Raw genomic sequence first — 16,190 nt, forward strand, 5'->3', positions numbered from 1 at the left:
CCCTGTTTAGTATACAATATGGAAGGGACAGACGTGCCTCGGAGGACTGGCCACACTGGGTGAAGAGGTGTGGGGCTTCCAGTCACCGCATCTGCTACCCTTGATTCAGTCGTTTCCAAAGCTTGACAAGGCGCGAGCACACAGATTGAGGTCTATGCGCCAGCTCCTCGATAACTTCAAACTTAAGTGGCGGAGAGTTGGCAGGAGGGGAGATGTCAGGTGTCAGCTGGTCTTCTGAGGTGCATAGTTGTTGGTACAGAACCTTTGAGTCCTTTCTGGTTGCTTCATCCACTTGATTCTTTACGAAGGTGGTGAGTTTGCGAAAAGCCCAAGGACCAAAGGAAACTAGCAACATAAAGCCAATGAAGGGCCCCAAAAAGGCTGGGAGCACTGTTGTTATCCATGGAGTGGTAGAAAACCAATTTTTGTACCAGCTCTCACTCTTCTCTATATCTTTTTGTCTATTTACTAAATTATCCTCTATGTGTTGAATGCTATCTCTAGCTAAGCTGAATTTATTTTAAAAAGCAACATTTTACTCTAAGGATGACACAAATTCCCCCCTCCCTCAAAAAATGTTAATTTTGAACCACGGTGGTTATTCTGCACTCTTTGCTAGGAAATCAACAGTAGTGTAAACTTCTTTAAGTTTGTAAACATTTTTAGCAATTACTATATAGGAATATAATATATAGGAAATCAACAGTAGTGTAAACTTCTTTAAGTTTGTAAACATTTTTAGCAACAGTTATAAGGCATTAGCAGATTCTAGAGTATGAACCAATGAATAAATATTTGTGCTTACACCAATAACACCTAGGCCTTTTAATAAGGCTAGGGTGATGGCAGTGTTTGATTTTTGTACTGCAGCGGGGGAGAGACACAAGATTATATTTAAGAGGTAATAAGGCAATTTTTGATCTAACAGTCAATTTAGGCATTAAAACAACCAAAACACAGTGGTACTAGGACTAAAGAAACAAATGTAAAACAATGGGGGAGATAAACTAGTGAAACAGGCAAAAAACGTTAAATTGGGGGCAATCATGAACTGAAAGGAGAAATCAACGACAAGAATTTGATTACAATTTTAGGGGGAATCATATTGGGTACCTAAAGGCAAAGTTCAAGTTCCACCACCTGTTCCAAGGTGATGCCGAAGTGAGGCTTGGGGCTGGATTGCAGAGCGAAGGGGTCAGAGACAGGCAGGGGGTCGCCAAAGCAGAAGGGCGGTTGAGATGAATAGCAGATAGGCAGGGTCAGTGTTCTCTCTGTTCTAAAGTAAAGAAGTGGAAGCCCAAATCAGGGTACATTCTTACCCACTCCCTGCTACCTCCTATCTCCAGTATTGCTTAGAGATATGATTAATAGATTCTGGACAATTTTTTGACTGAATTCTTTATCACCTTGTTATCTGTCTAACTAGTTTTTGAAGTTAGAAGTAAACATTTCAAAATATATGTGTGTTTGGCTAAGAATTTAGGTCCGCAGTTGTACTCTTGTCTTGCATGTATAAGGTTGTTGGTCCAATCTTGGTACTAACGGGGAAAATCAAAAGAAAGGTAGGTGTGCTTGTTTGAATGTGCTAACAAGAGCAGATTTCTTCGTTTCTATTTAGCAATGATTAGACCTGGTTGCCAACACTGAGATTTAGAAAAGTGAAACAGATCTTTTTTAAAAAACGTTTGATTTCAGGCATATAATGTCTCAACACCAGTCCTGTTACCAGTGCCCCCCGCCTTTGCCTTTCACCTACCAGTCTGCTTCTGTGAGAGGTCTTTTTTTTTTATAATATAAATTTTTTGCACTGCAGTTTACAGTACTGTTGCTGATAGTTTATGGTACATAACTTTACTAACTTTCAGCATCACATCCTCCCCCACACCCACACCCACCTACAGCCAGTTCTCCAGCTTCCTCAAGGGGCTTGTGACCTGAATACCATTTCTCATCTTCTTTGTTTCCATTGTCTTTAGGTATTCATTATTCCCACATATGAGAGTGCATTCTGTCAGTTTCTCTCTCTTTGACTAACTTCACTCAGCATGATTCTTTTTGTACACGTCCTTCATATAGCAGTTGCATGATTTTCTCTTTTGTTTTTCTTATTTCTTTGTTTATTTGTTTTGGGGCTACTTTTGGCTCTGCTCTCAGAAATTACTCCCGGCAGACTCAGGAGACCATTTGGGACACTGGGGATCAAACCCAGGTTGGCTGTGTGTAAGGCAAATGTCTTATCTGCTGTGCTATGTCTCCAGCCCCACATAACCTTATCTTTTTTATGGTCAAGTAGTATTCCATTGTTATGTGTACCATGGTTTATTTATTAAGGTATCTACTTTTAGACACTTGGGTTGTTTTCAGATTTTGGCTAGTATAATGAAGCAAGGAACACTGAGTGTAAATGTTTTCTCCATTTTGTTCATAGGCTCTTGGGGTATATTGTAAGAAGTAGAGTTTCTGGGTAAAATGAAGTTCAATTTCTAGGTTTTTTTAAGAATGTTTATAAGGTGTTTTAAGAAGAGAGAGAGAAGAGAAAGAGAGAGATGTATGCCCCAGAGAAAGGAAGGGGAGAGGGCATCTGGAAGGGTGAAAGGGAGACTGGAGACATTGGTATGGATGAAGTTTGTACATTGTTTGATTATAACTCAATCTTGAACAATGTTATATGTGGAAATAAATAACCTTGTAACCACAGTGTTTAAATAAAAATTTAAAACTAAAAACATACTGGGAAAAAAGTTCAAAGGACTAGCATATAAACAGAAAAATAGAATGTCCATATTGTTTCCATAATATTGAACTCATCTACATTCTAACCAGCTGTGACTAAGCCAGGGAGAGTCCATTTCTCTCCACATCCACACCAGCATTTATTCTTCATGTTAAATTGTTTGTTTTTGGGTCACATCCAGCAATGCCCAGTGGTTACTCTTCGCTCTTGTTCAGGAATTAATCCTAGTAGGGCACAGGGTACCATATGGAATGCTGAAGATTGAAGTTGAGTCGACCTCATGCAAGGCAACACCCTGCCTGTTGTACTCTCTTTGACCCCTGTTCTTGTTTTTTTTTTGTTGTTGTTGTTCGTTTTTGGTTTTTGGTCATACCCAGTGGCGCTCAGGGGTTACTCCTGACTTTGCTTTCAGAAATCGCAACTGGCAGGCACAGGGGACCATCTGGGATGCTGGGATCTGTCCTGGATAGTCTGCTTGCACCCTACCGCTGTACTATCTCTCCGGCTCTGTTCTTGTTCTTTTTTTTTTTTTGGTTTTTGGGCCACACCCTGTGACGCTCAGGGGTTACTCCTGGCTATGCGCTCAGAAGTTGCTCCTGGCTTCTTGGGGGGACCATATGGGATGCCGGGGGATCGAACCACGGTCCGTCCTAGGCTAGCACAGGCAAGGCAGGTACCTTACCTCCAGCGCCACCGCCCGGCTCCTCTTGTTCTTTTTTGATGTGTGCCAATCTCTGCGGTATAAGATGGTATCTCATTGTTGCTATGATTTGTATCTCCCAGTTTAGTGATGCAGAACTTTTTTTTATGTGCCTTTTGTCCATTTGTATTTCTTCTTTGAGGAGGATTCTTTTTTCCTCATGTTTTGGTGGGTTGGGTGTTTTTTCTAATAAAGTTCTACCAGTGACATATATATTTTGATGTTAATCCCTTATCAGATGGTTGGTGGGAAATTTTTTCCAATCTGTGGCTGTCTTCGTATTGTGGTCATCATTTTCTTTGAAGTGCAGAGGCTTCTGAATTTAATGTAGAACCATTTGTTTACCCCTGCTTCCACTTGCTTGATCAGTGGTGTTTCATCCCTGAAGATGCCTTTAACTTCAGTGTCATGCAGAGTTCTGCCTATATTTCCTCTATGTACCTTATGGATTAAAGTCTGATATCCATGTCTTTAATCTATTTTGATTTGACTTTTGTACATGCTTTTAGAAATGGGTCTGAGTTCTTTTTTTTTTTTTTTTTTATGTAGTTGACCAGTTTTCCCAATACCAGTTGTTGAAGAGACTTTTCTTGCTCTTCTCCATAATTTTTGCTCATTTATCAAAGATTAATAAACCTTGGGGTTTGTTGGAGGATATTCCACTTCATTCCATTGATCTAAGGGTCTGTTTTTATTCCAATACCATGTTGTTTAAATTACTACTGTTTTGTTAGTAATTGGAAGTTGGGATAGTGATGCCTCCCATTTTCTTTTTCCCAAGAAACTAGGAGTTTGGGGGTTAGTTTCTATATGAATCCCAGTAGCATTAGATCTATTTCTTTGAAAAGTGTTATGGGTATCTCTACGACTGCATTGAATCTGTACAGTGTTTTGCCATTTTAATGCTATTTATCCTCTCAGTCCATGAGCGAGGGTTGTGTTTCCTTTTCCTCATGTTCTTTTTTATTTCTTGTAGTAGTGTTTTGTACTTTTTTTTTTCCAATCTGTTTGTGTTGATTGTGAAATACTTGTTTTCTGAGTCACAATTATGAATGGTATTGTTTTTTTAATACCTCTTCTTTTTTATTATCTGTATTAGGAAAACTATGAGCTTTTTGAATTTTAATTTTTGTTTTTTTTTGGTTTTGGTTTTTTTTGGTTTTGGTTTTAGAGCTATACCCGTGTGATGCTCAGGGGTTACTCCTGGCTATGCACTCAGAAATCGCTCCTGGCTTAGGGGACCATATAGGTCGCGGGGGGATCAAACCTCGGTTTATCCTTGGCTAGCGCAGGCAAGGCAGATGCCTTCCACTTGCGCCACCGCTCCAGCCCTATGTATTAATTTTATATCCTGCCACATAGTAAAAAAAAAAATTGTTGTTTCTAGAAGTGGTAGAGTATTTATAATTTTCCAAATATAGTATCATGTTATCTGCAAATAGTGAGAGTTAGTGACTTTTCCTATCCTATCTATGTGCCCTTGATATCTTTTTCTTGCCTAATTGTGATGGCACATATTTCCAGTACTGTATTGAATAGAAGTGGTGAAAGTTGACAACCTTGTCTTGTGCTTGATCTTAAAGGGAAGGCTTTTAGTTTTTCCTCATTGAGTATAATGCTTTCTGTGTGCTTGTGGTAAATGGCTTTGACTATGTTGAGGAAAATTCCTTCAATTTCCATTTTGTTGAAAATTTTTATCATGAATGAATGCTAAATATTGGTGAATGCTTTATTTGTATCTATTGATATGATTTTTATTTTTTATTGATATTGTCATAGTATGTGATCTTTTTGATGAAGTGTTAGATCCTATTTGCTAGTATTTTGTTGAAAATCTTTGTATCTGCATTCATCAGGGATATTGGTCTGTAATTTTCTCTCTCTCTCTCTCACTCTCTTTCTCTTCCAGTGGTATCTCTATTTGCTTTTAGTATCAAGATGATGTTTGCTTCATAGAAGCTGATTGTGTTTCTGTTTCTTTAATTTTCTGGAAGATTCTGAAAATGATTGGCAGTAGTTCTAAAAAGATTTGAAAGGATTCATTGTGAATTTATCTGGGTCTGGGTTTTTGTTTTGACTGAAACTTTTGATTACATTTATTTCTATCTCTTCAAAAGTGATAGGTTTGTTCTGTTGTTCCTTATCTTCTTGGTTCAGCCTTGGTAGGTTATAGGAGTTCAAGAATTTGTCCATTCTAGGTTTTCTTGTTTCGTGGCATAAAGTAATTTCAAAATACTTTGATGATCCTTTGAATTTCTGTGATATCTATATTGATATTTCTCTTTTATTTTTTATTTGATTTATTAGGATTTTCTCTCTCTCTCTCTCTTTCTCTCTCGCTATGGTTTACCGTGTTTATTTTATTTTTATCATTTTCCACTTTCTTTTTTTGTTTTGTTTTTGTTTTTCGGCCACACCCATTTGATGCTCAGGGGTTACTCCTGGCTAAGTGCTCAGAAATTGCCCCTGGTTTGGGGGGACCATATGGGAAACCGGGGGATTGAACCACAGTCCTTCCTTGGCTAGCGCTCGCAAGACAGACACCTTACCTCTAGCGCCACCTCACCGGCTCCCATTTTCCAGTTTTTTTTTTTTTTTGTTTTTTTTTTTTTGGTTTTTGGGCCCCACCTGGTGACGCTCAGGGGTTACTCCTGGCTATGCGCTCAGAAGTCGCTCCTGGCTTGGGGGACCATATGGGACACCGGGGGATCAAACCGTGGTCCGTCCTAGGCTAGGGCAGGCACCTTACCTCTAGCGCCACCACGCCGGCCCCACATTTTCCAGTTTCTTTCTTTTTTGTTTTTGTTTTTTTGGGCCACACCCGTTTGATACACAGGGGTTACTCCTGGCTAAGCGCTCAGAAATTGCCCCTGGCTTGGGGGGACCATATGGGACACCGGGGGATAGAACCGTGGTCCTGATCCTTGGCTAGCGCTTGCAAGGCAGACACCTTACCTCTAGCGCCACCTCGCCGGCCCCATTTTCCAGTTTCTTAAGTTGTGCAGTCAAATTATTTTTGTGGGTCCTTTCTTCCTTCCTGTGGATATCTTACATAGCTATGAACTTTCCTTTCAACACCTTTCACCATGTCCCACAGTTTGGATAGGTCATGTCCTCATTTTCATTTGTTTCTAGGACTGTTAATTTCCTCTTTGGTTTCTTCTCTGACCAACTAGTTGTTCAGTGTTGAGCTATTTGGTTTCCAGGTGTCTGAGTTGTTTCTCTATTTCTGTTTGTGATTAACTTATATTTTTACTGTATTATAGTCTGAGAAAATAGTTGATTTGATTTCTATCTAAATGACTTTTTGGAGGTATGTTCTATGTCCTTGTATATGATCTGTCTTGGAGAATGTCCTGTGTCCATGAGAAGAATGTATGTTCAACTTCTTGAGGATGAAAAGCCCAATTATATATACATACATATGTTGTGTACACACATACATACATATACATACTAAGCCCCTTCTATATCTTCCTTCATAGCAAGTATTTCCTTACAGGGCTTTAGTCTAGTTGATCTTCAAGACAGTGTGGTGTTAAAGTCTCCAGCTACTATTATGTCACTATCACTGCCTTTCTTCAAGTTTATTAGCAGTTGTTTTAAGTATTTTGCTGATCCTTCTTTAGGTGCATATATATTCATGAGTGTGTTTTCCTCATGATGTCCATATTCCTTGATCCTTAAGAACTTATCCTGCAACTTACCTTATAACTTTTTTTTTTTTTTTTTTTTTGGTTTTTGGGCCACACCCTGTGACGCTCAGGGGTTACTCCTGGCTATGAGCTCAGAAGTTGCTCCTGGCTTCTTGGGGGACCATATGGGATGCCGGGGGATCGAACCGCGGTCCATCCTAGGCTAGCGCAGGCAAGGCAGGCACCTTACCTCCAGCGCCACCGCCCGGCCCCCCTTATAACTTTTTTGAGCCTAAATTCTATGTTGTTTGATACAAGTATGGCCACTCTGTTTGGTTTAGTTTGGTTTGGTGTTGTTTGCTTGAAGATTTGTCTTTCAGTCTTTGACTTTGAGTTTGTGTTTGCTCTGACTATTCTAATATATTTTTTTGTATTTGGGTTTGGTTTTTGTTGTTGTTGTTGTTGTTGTTGTTTTTTGGTCCACACCTGGTGACGCTCAGGGGTTACTTATGGCTATGCGTTCAGAAATCACTCCTGGCTTAGGGGACCATATGGGATGCCGGGGGATCGAACCACGGACTGTCCTAGGCTAGCATTTGCAAGGCAGATGCCTTACCTCTAGTGCCACCTCTCCAGCCCTCTAATATATTTCTTAAAGGCAGCAGAATGTTAGATTCAGTTTTCTAATCCATCCTACCACTCTTTGTTTCTTTGTTGGTACATTTAGCCCAATGACATTGAGAGATTATTGTCATGGAATTTTGAGTCATTTCTGCTGGAGTTTGACGTGAGTTTTTTTTTTAATTTTGTGAGATTCATCTGTCTTAAAGTAACCCCTTTCGTTCTTGTAGAAATATTTTTGAGTTTATGAAAATTCCTGAAACTCTTATTTATCCATGAAGCTGTATATCATTCTTTCATAACTGAATGAGTCTGGCTGGGTAAATGAGGTATTCTTGGTGAGGCATTCATTTCAGTGAGTTTTTTTCGCTATATCCCATGATTGTCTTTGGGCCTGAACAGTTTCCTATGCTAAATCTTCTATAACTCTTAGGAATGCTCCTTTTATATTATTTCCTCCTTTGATCTTAATGCTTTCAGTATTCTATTTCTGCCTCTGGTTTTCATCATTCTGATTAGGATGTGTCTTGGAGTATTTTTATTTGAATCTCTCTAGCTGGTACCCTTTGGGTCTTTAAGATGTATTCAATTTTGGGAATTTCTCAGCAATGATATATTTGACTATTACTTCTTTATAGAGGTTATCTTCTGTTCCTCTGGAGCCCTGATGATTTCTATGTTGTTTCTCTTTAAGTCATCAAAGTTTTCTTGTCAACTATTTATTTATTTATTTTGAGACTTTTTCTATTATCTACTCTTATTGGTAGGTTTTATATTTTTGGGCATACTGATTCTGTCCACAGCAGTTGTTATTCTGCTGGTGAGGTCTTCGAATGAGATCTCATTTCATCTACCAAGTTTTTCAGTTGGAAACAAAAATTTTTTTTGAACAGGATTGTGCATCTAGTGGTGTTCAGGGCAATCTCTTAAGGTTCTTGAAAAATGCAATGCTCAGATTTGAATTTTGGGTTTCTACATGCAAAGCAAATGTTTTGGACCTTTGAACTATCACCTTGGCCCTAAGTCTGGTAATTTGTGAGAAAAGGTCAAGGATGGATACTGTTAAACATCCTAGAGTGCTAGAAAGGGCCTCCTTCCCACAGTGATATCAGTATCTTTGTCCCAGGATTTCCAGGCCCTGTTTTAGGGATGATGAAGCTACTGTGCTTTTTTTTTTTTTTTAGGAGATACGAGAGAGAGAGAGAGAGAGAGAGAGAGAGAGAGAGAGAGAGAGAGAGAGAGAGAGAGAGAGAGAGAGAGAGAGAGAGAAAAGACACAAGAGAGACAAGTGTGAGAAAGAAAAAAGACACAAGTGAGAGAGAGAAAAGACACAAGTGAGAGAAAAGAGACGAGAGAGGAGAGAGAGAAAAGAGACACAGGTGCGAGAGAGGAGAGAAAAGAGACAATTGAGAGAGAGGAGAGAAAACAGACACAAGTGAGAGAGAGGAGAGAAAAGAGAGACAGTGAAAGAGTGAAAAGAGACACAAATGAGAGGAGGCTACTATTCTTTTTTGTTTGTTTGTTTGTTTGTTTTTGGGCCACACCGGGCGGTGCTCAGGGGTTACTCTTGGCTGTCTGTTCAGAAATAGCTCCTGGCAGGCACGGGGGACCCTATGGGACACCGGGATTTGAACCAACCACCTTTGGTCCTGGATCGGCTGCTTGCAAGGCAAATGCCACTGTGCTATCTCTCCGGGCTCGAGGCTACTATTCTTAAATACTTATTTACTGAGAACTGTCCTGGACGTTTTGCTTATTGAATCCTAAACCAACAACAACTTGATGTCTGCATTTTGCAAATAAGGTCTCTACAACATGATATATTTAGATTAGGCTTTCTGCCCAGAGTTACATGGCTGCTGAGTGGTTAAATAGAGATTTAATTTGATCTGTGTTAAATAGTTTTGATGCCAGGGATGTAGTTCTTTGGTAAAATTTGTTTTGCGTGTGTGAAATAGATCATAGACACTCCACCCCCACAAAACAAATGAAACTAACAAAAGCTATTAGTCTCCCTTATTCTTTATTGCTTCTTAGGAAAGTACTGGTAATTGACTGCTTCGTCCCCTAACCATCTATCTGTACATAAAAAGAAATATTCTCTATCTGCAATAGCAATGCTGCTTCGTGTCCTGATCTTACTAAGTTCAAAGATAGCATTTGACCTATCAGTAGTAAATGACAGTCATTCCTTTTATTTTTTGTTTATTTTTGGAGTCACATCCGTCGATGAGCAAGGGTTACTTCTGACTTTGCGCTCAGGAAAGTTGGCTCAGGGGAGGGCTCAGGGTACCCAGTGCCATCACTTTGGCCCCAACTCTTTTTACTTTTGAACACTTTCTTCACTTGTTTCTTAGTCGACAGCCTCCTGATTTCTTCACCTTTCAGTGGGCTGTTCTTTTCTCCCTTGCTGTTATTTTTATATCTCCCCAACCTCTTAATGGAATGTCTCAGGGTACAAGTTTCTTCTCTTTCTTTTCTTTAATTGATCTCATTAAAGCTTTTGACTTAAAAATTAATGTATAAATTTACCAGTCAAATGTCCACCACAGATCTTTCCTCTGAAAAGCTTTATTGTTTATTTAGCTTCTTACATGATAATTCCATTTGGATTTCGTCCGCCTAGTTTATTAAAGGACAATTGAAATATAATAGGTATACATGTATAAGTAGAAAGCATAAATAGTATATTTGCCATCTTCAAGTAGCCTTTATAGACAAATTATAATGTAAGTGATAATTTGCTTGGTTAATTATTGCTTCAGTTTTTAGTACAGTAATCCTTAATTATCTTTTTTTTTTTTTTTTTGGATAAAATGCATGGAAAGGGGCCGGAGAGATAGCATGGAGGTAGGGCGTTTTCCTTGCATTTAGAAGGACTGTGGTTCGAATCCCAGCATCCTATATGGTCCCCTGAGCCTGCCGGGAGTGATTTCTGAGCATAGAACCAGGAATAACCCCTGAGCGCTGCTGGGTGTAATCCAAAAACCAAACCAAAAAAAAAAAGTAAAATAAAATGCATGGAAAAACCAACACCTATAAAAACAAAAATGAAAATTTAAAAAAATAATTGAAAGAGCTCAAAGGTCTAATACATAAACTTTGCATGTCAGAAGCTCATTCTCCCTTCCCCCCAGAAGCCCATTTTCTATCTGCAGCACTATCTGGAATGACCTAGCATTGAACCAGGAGTTGCCTCTGAGCACCACTGGGCATAGCCTCTAAATTCAAAATAAACAAACAAATAAATGAATGAATGGAAAAATGAAATGTCAAATTCTGATTTCATTGCCAAATATCTTCAGAGGCTTTATTTACAGTTAACTTTTAAAGATATATTTTGACAAATCTGCAGTTTGCTAAACCATCTATCTCCCTTGCTCCCAGGGATCTAAGGGTTATGAGGAATGGCTTACAAACAATAAAATCTGTTCTTTGGGATAGTAAAATTTGCATTTGGACTAGTGTATAAACATTGGTATAATCACTATCACATTTGAGGGTAGAATATGTCCATAACTCCCAAAATTCCTTCATCCCTAATAAGCCCCAAAAGTCCTTTAGATAATGTGAAAATATAAGTATTTACATACATTTTTATCATTTAAATACTCAAATGCAGTAAAATGTATGTAAATGATATGGAAGGTGGTTTTAAAGTTAGAGCTTTATGGAATAATTGTGATGTCACTACTGGCTGCACTATTCTGAGGGAATTATCATTTATACCTTAGTGCCTTCAACATAAAAGATACTTGGAAATAAAATAACATCATTTCTGACTATTACAGAAGAAAATTCCACAAGACAGAGTGAGGATTTGGGAAGCCAGTTTACAGAAATTTTCATTAAGCAGCCAGAAAATGTCACTCTCCTGTTATCTTTATTGGAGGTAAAATTTCAAAACCTTCCTGTTTGTCATTAATAAACTACTTTTGTTGCCTTTTTTTTTTTTTTTTTTTTTTTTTTTTGGTTTTTGGGCCACACCCTGTGAGGCTCAGGGGTTACTCCTGGCTATGCGCTCAGAAGTTGCTCCTGGCTTCTTGGGGGACCATATGGGACGCCGGGGGATTGAACCGCGGTCCGTCCTAGGTTAGCGCAGGCAAGGCAGGCACCTTACCTCCAGCGCCACCGCCCGGCCCCTTGTTGCCTTTTTTTGAGGAGGCAGCGTCTGTTTAAACCAGTGAAATTTGTTATATCATTTAAGACATGTTTTAAGTACTGTATGACATGTTAAAATACAACCTGATTCTTACTTGTGTTATTGCAAATACTGTTTTACTCAGTAATAGTAGAAAAAGTTTGATCATTTTACACTAATTCTTCTTTTATTGATTTTCTTTTCTTTATTTCTTTATTTTTTTAACTGGAGCAAAATAGTTTTAATTGTAAGAAATTTAGAAAAATCTAAAGGGAAAGATATGTCTTCAAGAGAGTGGAACTCTTGAGTGAAAAAAGCTTTTTCATGTTTTAAATTACTTTTTTAAAGTTGCTACATTTTCATGGGTATGTGTGTTCACAGGACTACACTTGTAGTTTTCGGTTTCTTAATTGAATAAAAAATTTCTCAAAAATATAAGTGATATCTATTGACTATTTTAAATTCTATGTTACAGGAATTTGATTTCCATGTCCGATGGCCTGCTGTGAAGCTTCTTACTTCTCTTTTGAAACAGCTAGGACCTCAAGTGCAGCAGATTATTTTGGTCAGTCCTATGGGTAAGTGATTTATCTTATTATATCTCTTGTTTGGTTTTGGGCCACACCTAGCAATCCTCGGGTTACTCCTGGCTCTTCACTCAGATATCATTCCTGGTGTGTTCATGGACCACATAGGATGCTGGGGATCAGATAATCCAGGTTAATTTTGAAAGGCAATCTCCTTACCCATTCTTATCTCTCTGGTTCCCTATCTTGCTATACTATTTTTAAAATTAAGTGAGCAGAATTTCTTAACGGGGGAATTTAAATGATGTGATAACGAAAGATTGAACATTTGAATTTCTGTCTGTACTTTTGATCTGCTACTGTTTCACATGGTTGTATGTTTTAGGTGTTTCAAGACTGATGGACTTATTAGCGGATTCCAGGGAAGTTATACGTAATGATGTAAGTTATATTTGATAAAGAAGTCTAAAAATACATACCGTATTTTCTGGCATATAAGACGACTTTTTAACCCATGAAAAACTTTGTAAAAGTCGGGGGTCGTCTTAATACGCCAGTATACGGCATGCTGAAACTTCAGGGACGAATAATCCACCCCCTTCTTACTGCCACATTCCATCCAGGTGCCAACCATCATCACTCAAAGGATTTTCCTTGCAGTGTCTCTTAAACTGCAATCTGACTTGCTCTGTAGTTATTGTTGTTCATTTTAAATGGTCTTATATTTGCATATATATTATATATTCTTTATTTGCGTGATATTTTATTTCTTAAATCTTTTAATTTATCTCCATCTTGGCCTAAATCTTAGTAAGTTGCCTTGCACACTATCAACCCCAGTTATATTTCCAACACTACATCGTCCCCCAAGCATTGCCGGATACAACTGCAGAGGCCCTTGTGCCCTGGAATCCTACTGAGCATTTCTGGAGTGGTCTAGGTGGCCTGGATACCTGGCACCACAGAGCCCAAGCAGCACCTGAGGATACTCAGGCCCTCAAATTGTTTTTGAGGTTCAATGAATATATTTAAATATTCAAATGAAATCATTATAGATGCCACATAGGTGTGTGCTATTGTGTATATCTCAGTTTTGTTTATCAGGAACCTTTGAGAATTGAGTTACCTTAGCATAATTTTTTTTGTTAAACAGTTGATTTAAGCTTTAAGTAATCAGAAACATTGACATTGTGTTCACAAGTCAATTGCTTCACAATTTTTTTAAGCAATATATCTTGCACATTGCTTTAAAATGACATGTTTCAGTCAACATACCATCTTAAAACACAGAATGCTCATGAGGGAGAAAAGCATAGGTTTCGATCTTAAGTGAAAATTTTGCATTCTTGGAGTCACAGTATATTTGTGTCTTACAAATACAATCATGTGTTGTATTTGTAATAAATGTAACTTAGAATGTTAATACATTGATTTTAGCCATCAGACCCTTCCTGACCAACAGTGGTTAGGAAAACTCATAGGAAATAAATAGGAAATTCTTTTGTATAAAAAAGGATGGCTTTGAAACAATAGCACAGAGGTAGTGCGTTTGCCTTGCATGAGGCTGACCTGGGTTGGACCCAGTTTTGATCCCCCAGCAACCTATATGGTCCCCAAACCTGCCAGGAGTGCTGCCAAGTGTAGCCCAAACAAAACAAAACAAAAGGATGGCTGATGAAAAAGCCGGAGCAATAGTACAGTGGTTAGGGCATTTGCCTTGCACGTGGCTGATCCAGGTTTGATCCCTGACATCCATATGGTCCCCAAACTATTGCTCCAGCTTTTTTTTCTTTTTAGAGTAACTTTTAGTAATGTTTTATAAAAGTTCTATTTTACTAAACATTATTTTTCCTTTCCCTAAGGGTGTCTTGCTACTACAGGCACTAACAAGAAGCAATGGAGCAATCCAGAAAATTGTGGCTTTTGAAAATGCTTTTGAGAGACTATTGGACATTATTACTGAGGAGGGAAATAGTGATGGAGGTACAGTATGAAGAGATTGATTTAAAAAGATTCCTTTTGTACTTATTAAATCCTTGGTCTACGGCTACCAGTTCACATACCTATGCTAGTCCAAAGGTGTAAAACGGTTGAAAACCACTGATCAACCTCTTTGGTAAAACTGTCAGTCTGAGGGCCTGGAGAGATAGCACAACCGCGTTTGCCTTGCAAGCAGCCGATCCAGGACCAAAGGTGGTTGGTTCGAATCCTGGTGTCCCATAGGGTCCCCCGTGCCTTCCAGGAGCTATTTCTGAGCAGACAGCCAGGAGTAACCCCTGAGCAATGCCGGGTGTGGCCCAAAAACAAACAAACAAACAAACAAACAAACAAACAAACTGTCAGTCTGAGAACCGGTATGCCAACAGATACCATTCTGCAGGTGTAAAAAAGTTCAAGAACACTGTACTTGTTAACTTAGAAGAGGGAAGATATGGACTCATTCTTTTACTCTAATGTATTAAATGTGCCTTTCTTTTTACTGGGACGCCAGGAGATCAAACCACGGTCCGACACTTAGGTCAGCTATCTGCAAGGCAAACACCTTGTTGCTGCATCACCTCTCTGGCCCCCTATCATACACTTTTTTTTTTTAAGAAATTAAGTTCAATGAAGTTTTTTAGATAATTACTTTAAGCACCATGGTTACAAAATTGTTCATGATTGAGTTTCTGTCATAGAGTGTACACCAACCTTCTTCAGTGCACTTTTCCCGTCACCAATGTCTCCAGTTTCCCTGCCACCTAACGAACTACCTCTGCCTGTCTCTGGGCCAGGCATTTTGCTTCTCTGTCTCTGTCTCTTTTTCTCTCTCTGTCTCTCTCTTTCCTTTTTTTTTTTTTTTTTTTATTAATTTAATTTATTTATTTTTGGTTTTTGGGCCACATCTGTCAGCAGCGCTCAGGTTACTCTTGATTCTATGCTCAGAAGTCACTCCTGATAGGCTCTGAAGACCATATGGGATGCCAGGATCATCCCAGGTTGGCTACGTGCATAGCAAATGCCTTACCGCTGTGCTATCACGCCGAGTCCTCTCCTTCCTTTTTGACACTATGGTTCACACTATTATTATTTTCTTTTGGTTTTTGGTTTTTTGTTCATTTGTTTGCGGGGGGGTTGGGTCACACTCAGCAGCGCTCAGGGATTACTCCTGGCTCTGTGCTCAGAAATTGCTCCTGGCAGGCTCGGGGGACCATATTGGATGCCAGGATTCAAATCACCATCCTTCTGCATGCAAGACAAATGCCCTCCCTCCATGCTATCTCTCCGGCCCCCACTATTATTTTTTTTTTTATGTTTTGGTTTTTGGGCCACACCTGGTGACGCTCAGGGGTTACTCCTGGCTATACACTCAGAAATTGCTCCTGGCTTGGGGGACCATATGGGATGCCGGAGGAATCTAACCATAGTCTGTCGTAGACTAGCGCATGCAAGGCAGGTGCCTTACGGCTTGTGCCACCGCTCTGGCCCTGATTTGCACTATTATTAATAAAAGGGTACCTTGCATGTAATTTTATCCCCTTTAGCACCCAATTTTGTCCAAGGTAATCAGTTCCAAATAATAATAAAGTTTTTATATAAGTATATAAGCATATCATATGTTGTCAAACTAGACAAGAAGTATACTTCTGAATATAATTTACAACTTGATATTTTTACTGAACAGTGTTTGTTTATCCCATGTTGAACATGTTACTCTAGTTTATTCATTTAAAATGCTATGTATTTAGGTTGGAAGAATAATACAATAAAGCTTTTGTCATTCATATGACCTACCTGAGATTGATCCTCAGCACTGCAGATGGTACTCTGTACACTGCCAGGAGTTAACCCC

General features: G+C 38.9%; 1 protein-coding gene across 2 annotated transcripts in view; it reads left to right on the forward strand.

The window, feature by feature from the left end:
• USO1 (USO1 vesicle transport factor) overlaps positions 1-16,190 on the forward strand; it is a 90,768-nt gene that overhangs the window by 28,180 nt on the left and 46,398 nt on the right. For both annotated transcript variants that reach the window (XM_049790244.1, XM_049790245.1), the window contains exons 5-8: positions 11,482-11,582; positions 12,307-12,409; positions 12,744-12,799; positions 14,221-14,341. In XM_049790244.1, the coding sequence (XP_049646201.1) occupies positions 11,482-11,582; positions 12,307-12,409; positions 12,744-12,799; positions 14,221-14,341 (381 nt within the window). The remainder of the gene's footprint in view (positions 1-11,481; positions 11,583-12,306; positions 12,410-12,743; positions 12,800-14,220; positions 14,342-16,190) is intronic.

The sequence above is a fragment of the Suncus etruscus genome, chromosome 16 (assembly GCF_024139225.1).
Source record: "Suncus etruscus isolate mSunEtr1 chromosome 16, mSunEtr1.pri.cur, whole genome shotgun sequence".
NCBI lineage: Eukaryota > Metazoa > Chordata > Mammalia > Eulipotyphla > Soricidae > Suncus > Suncus etruscus.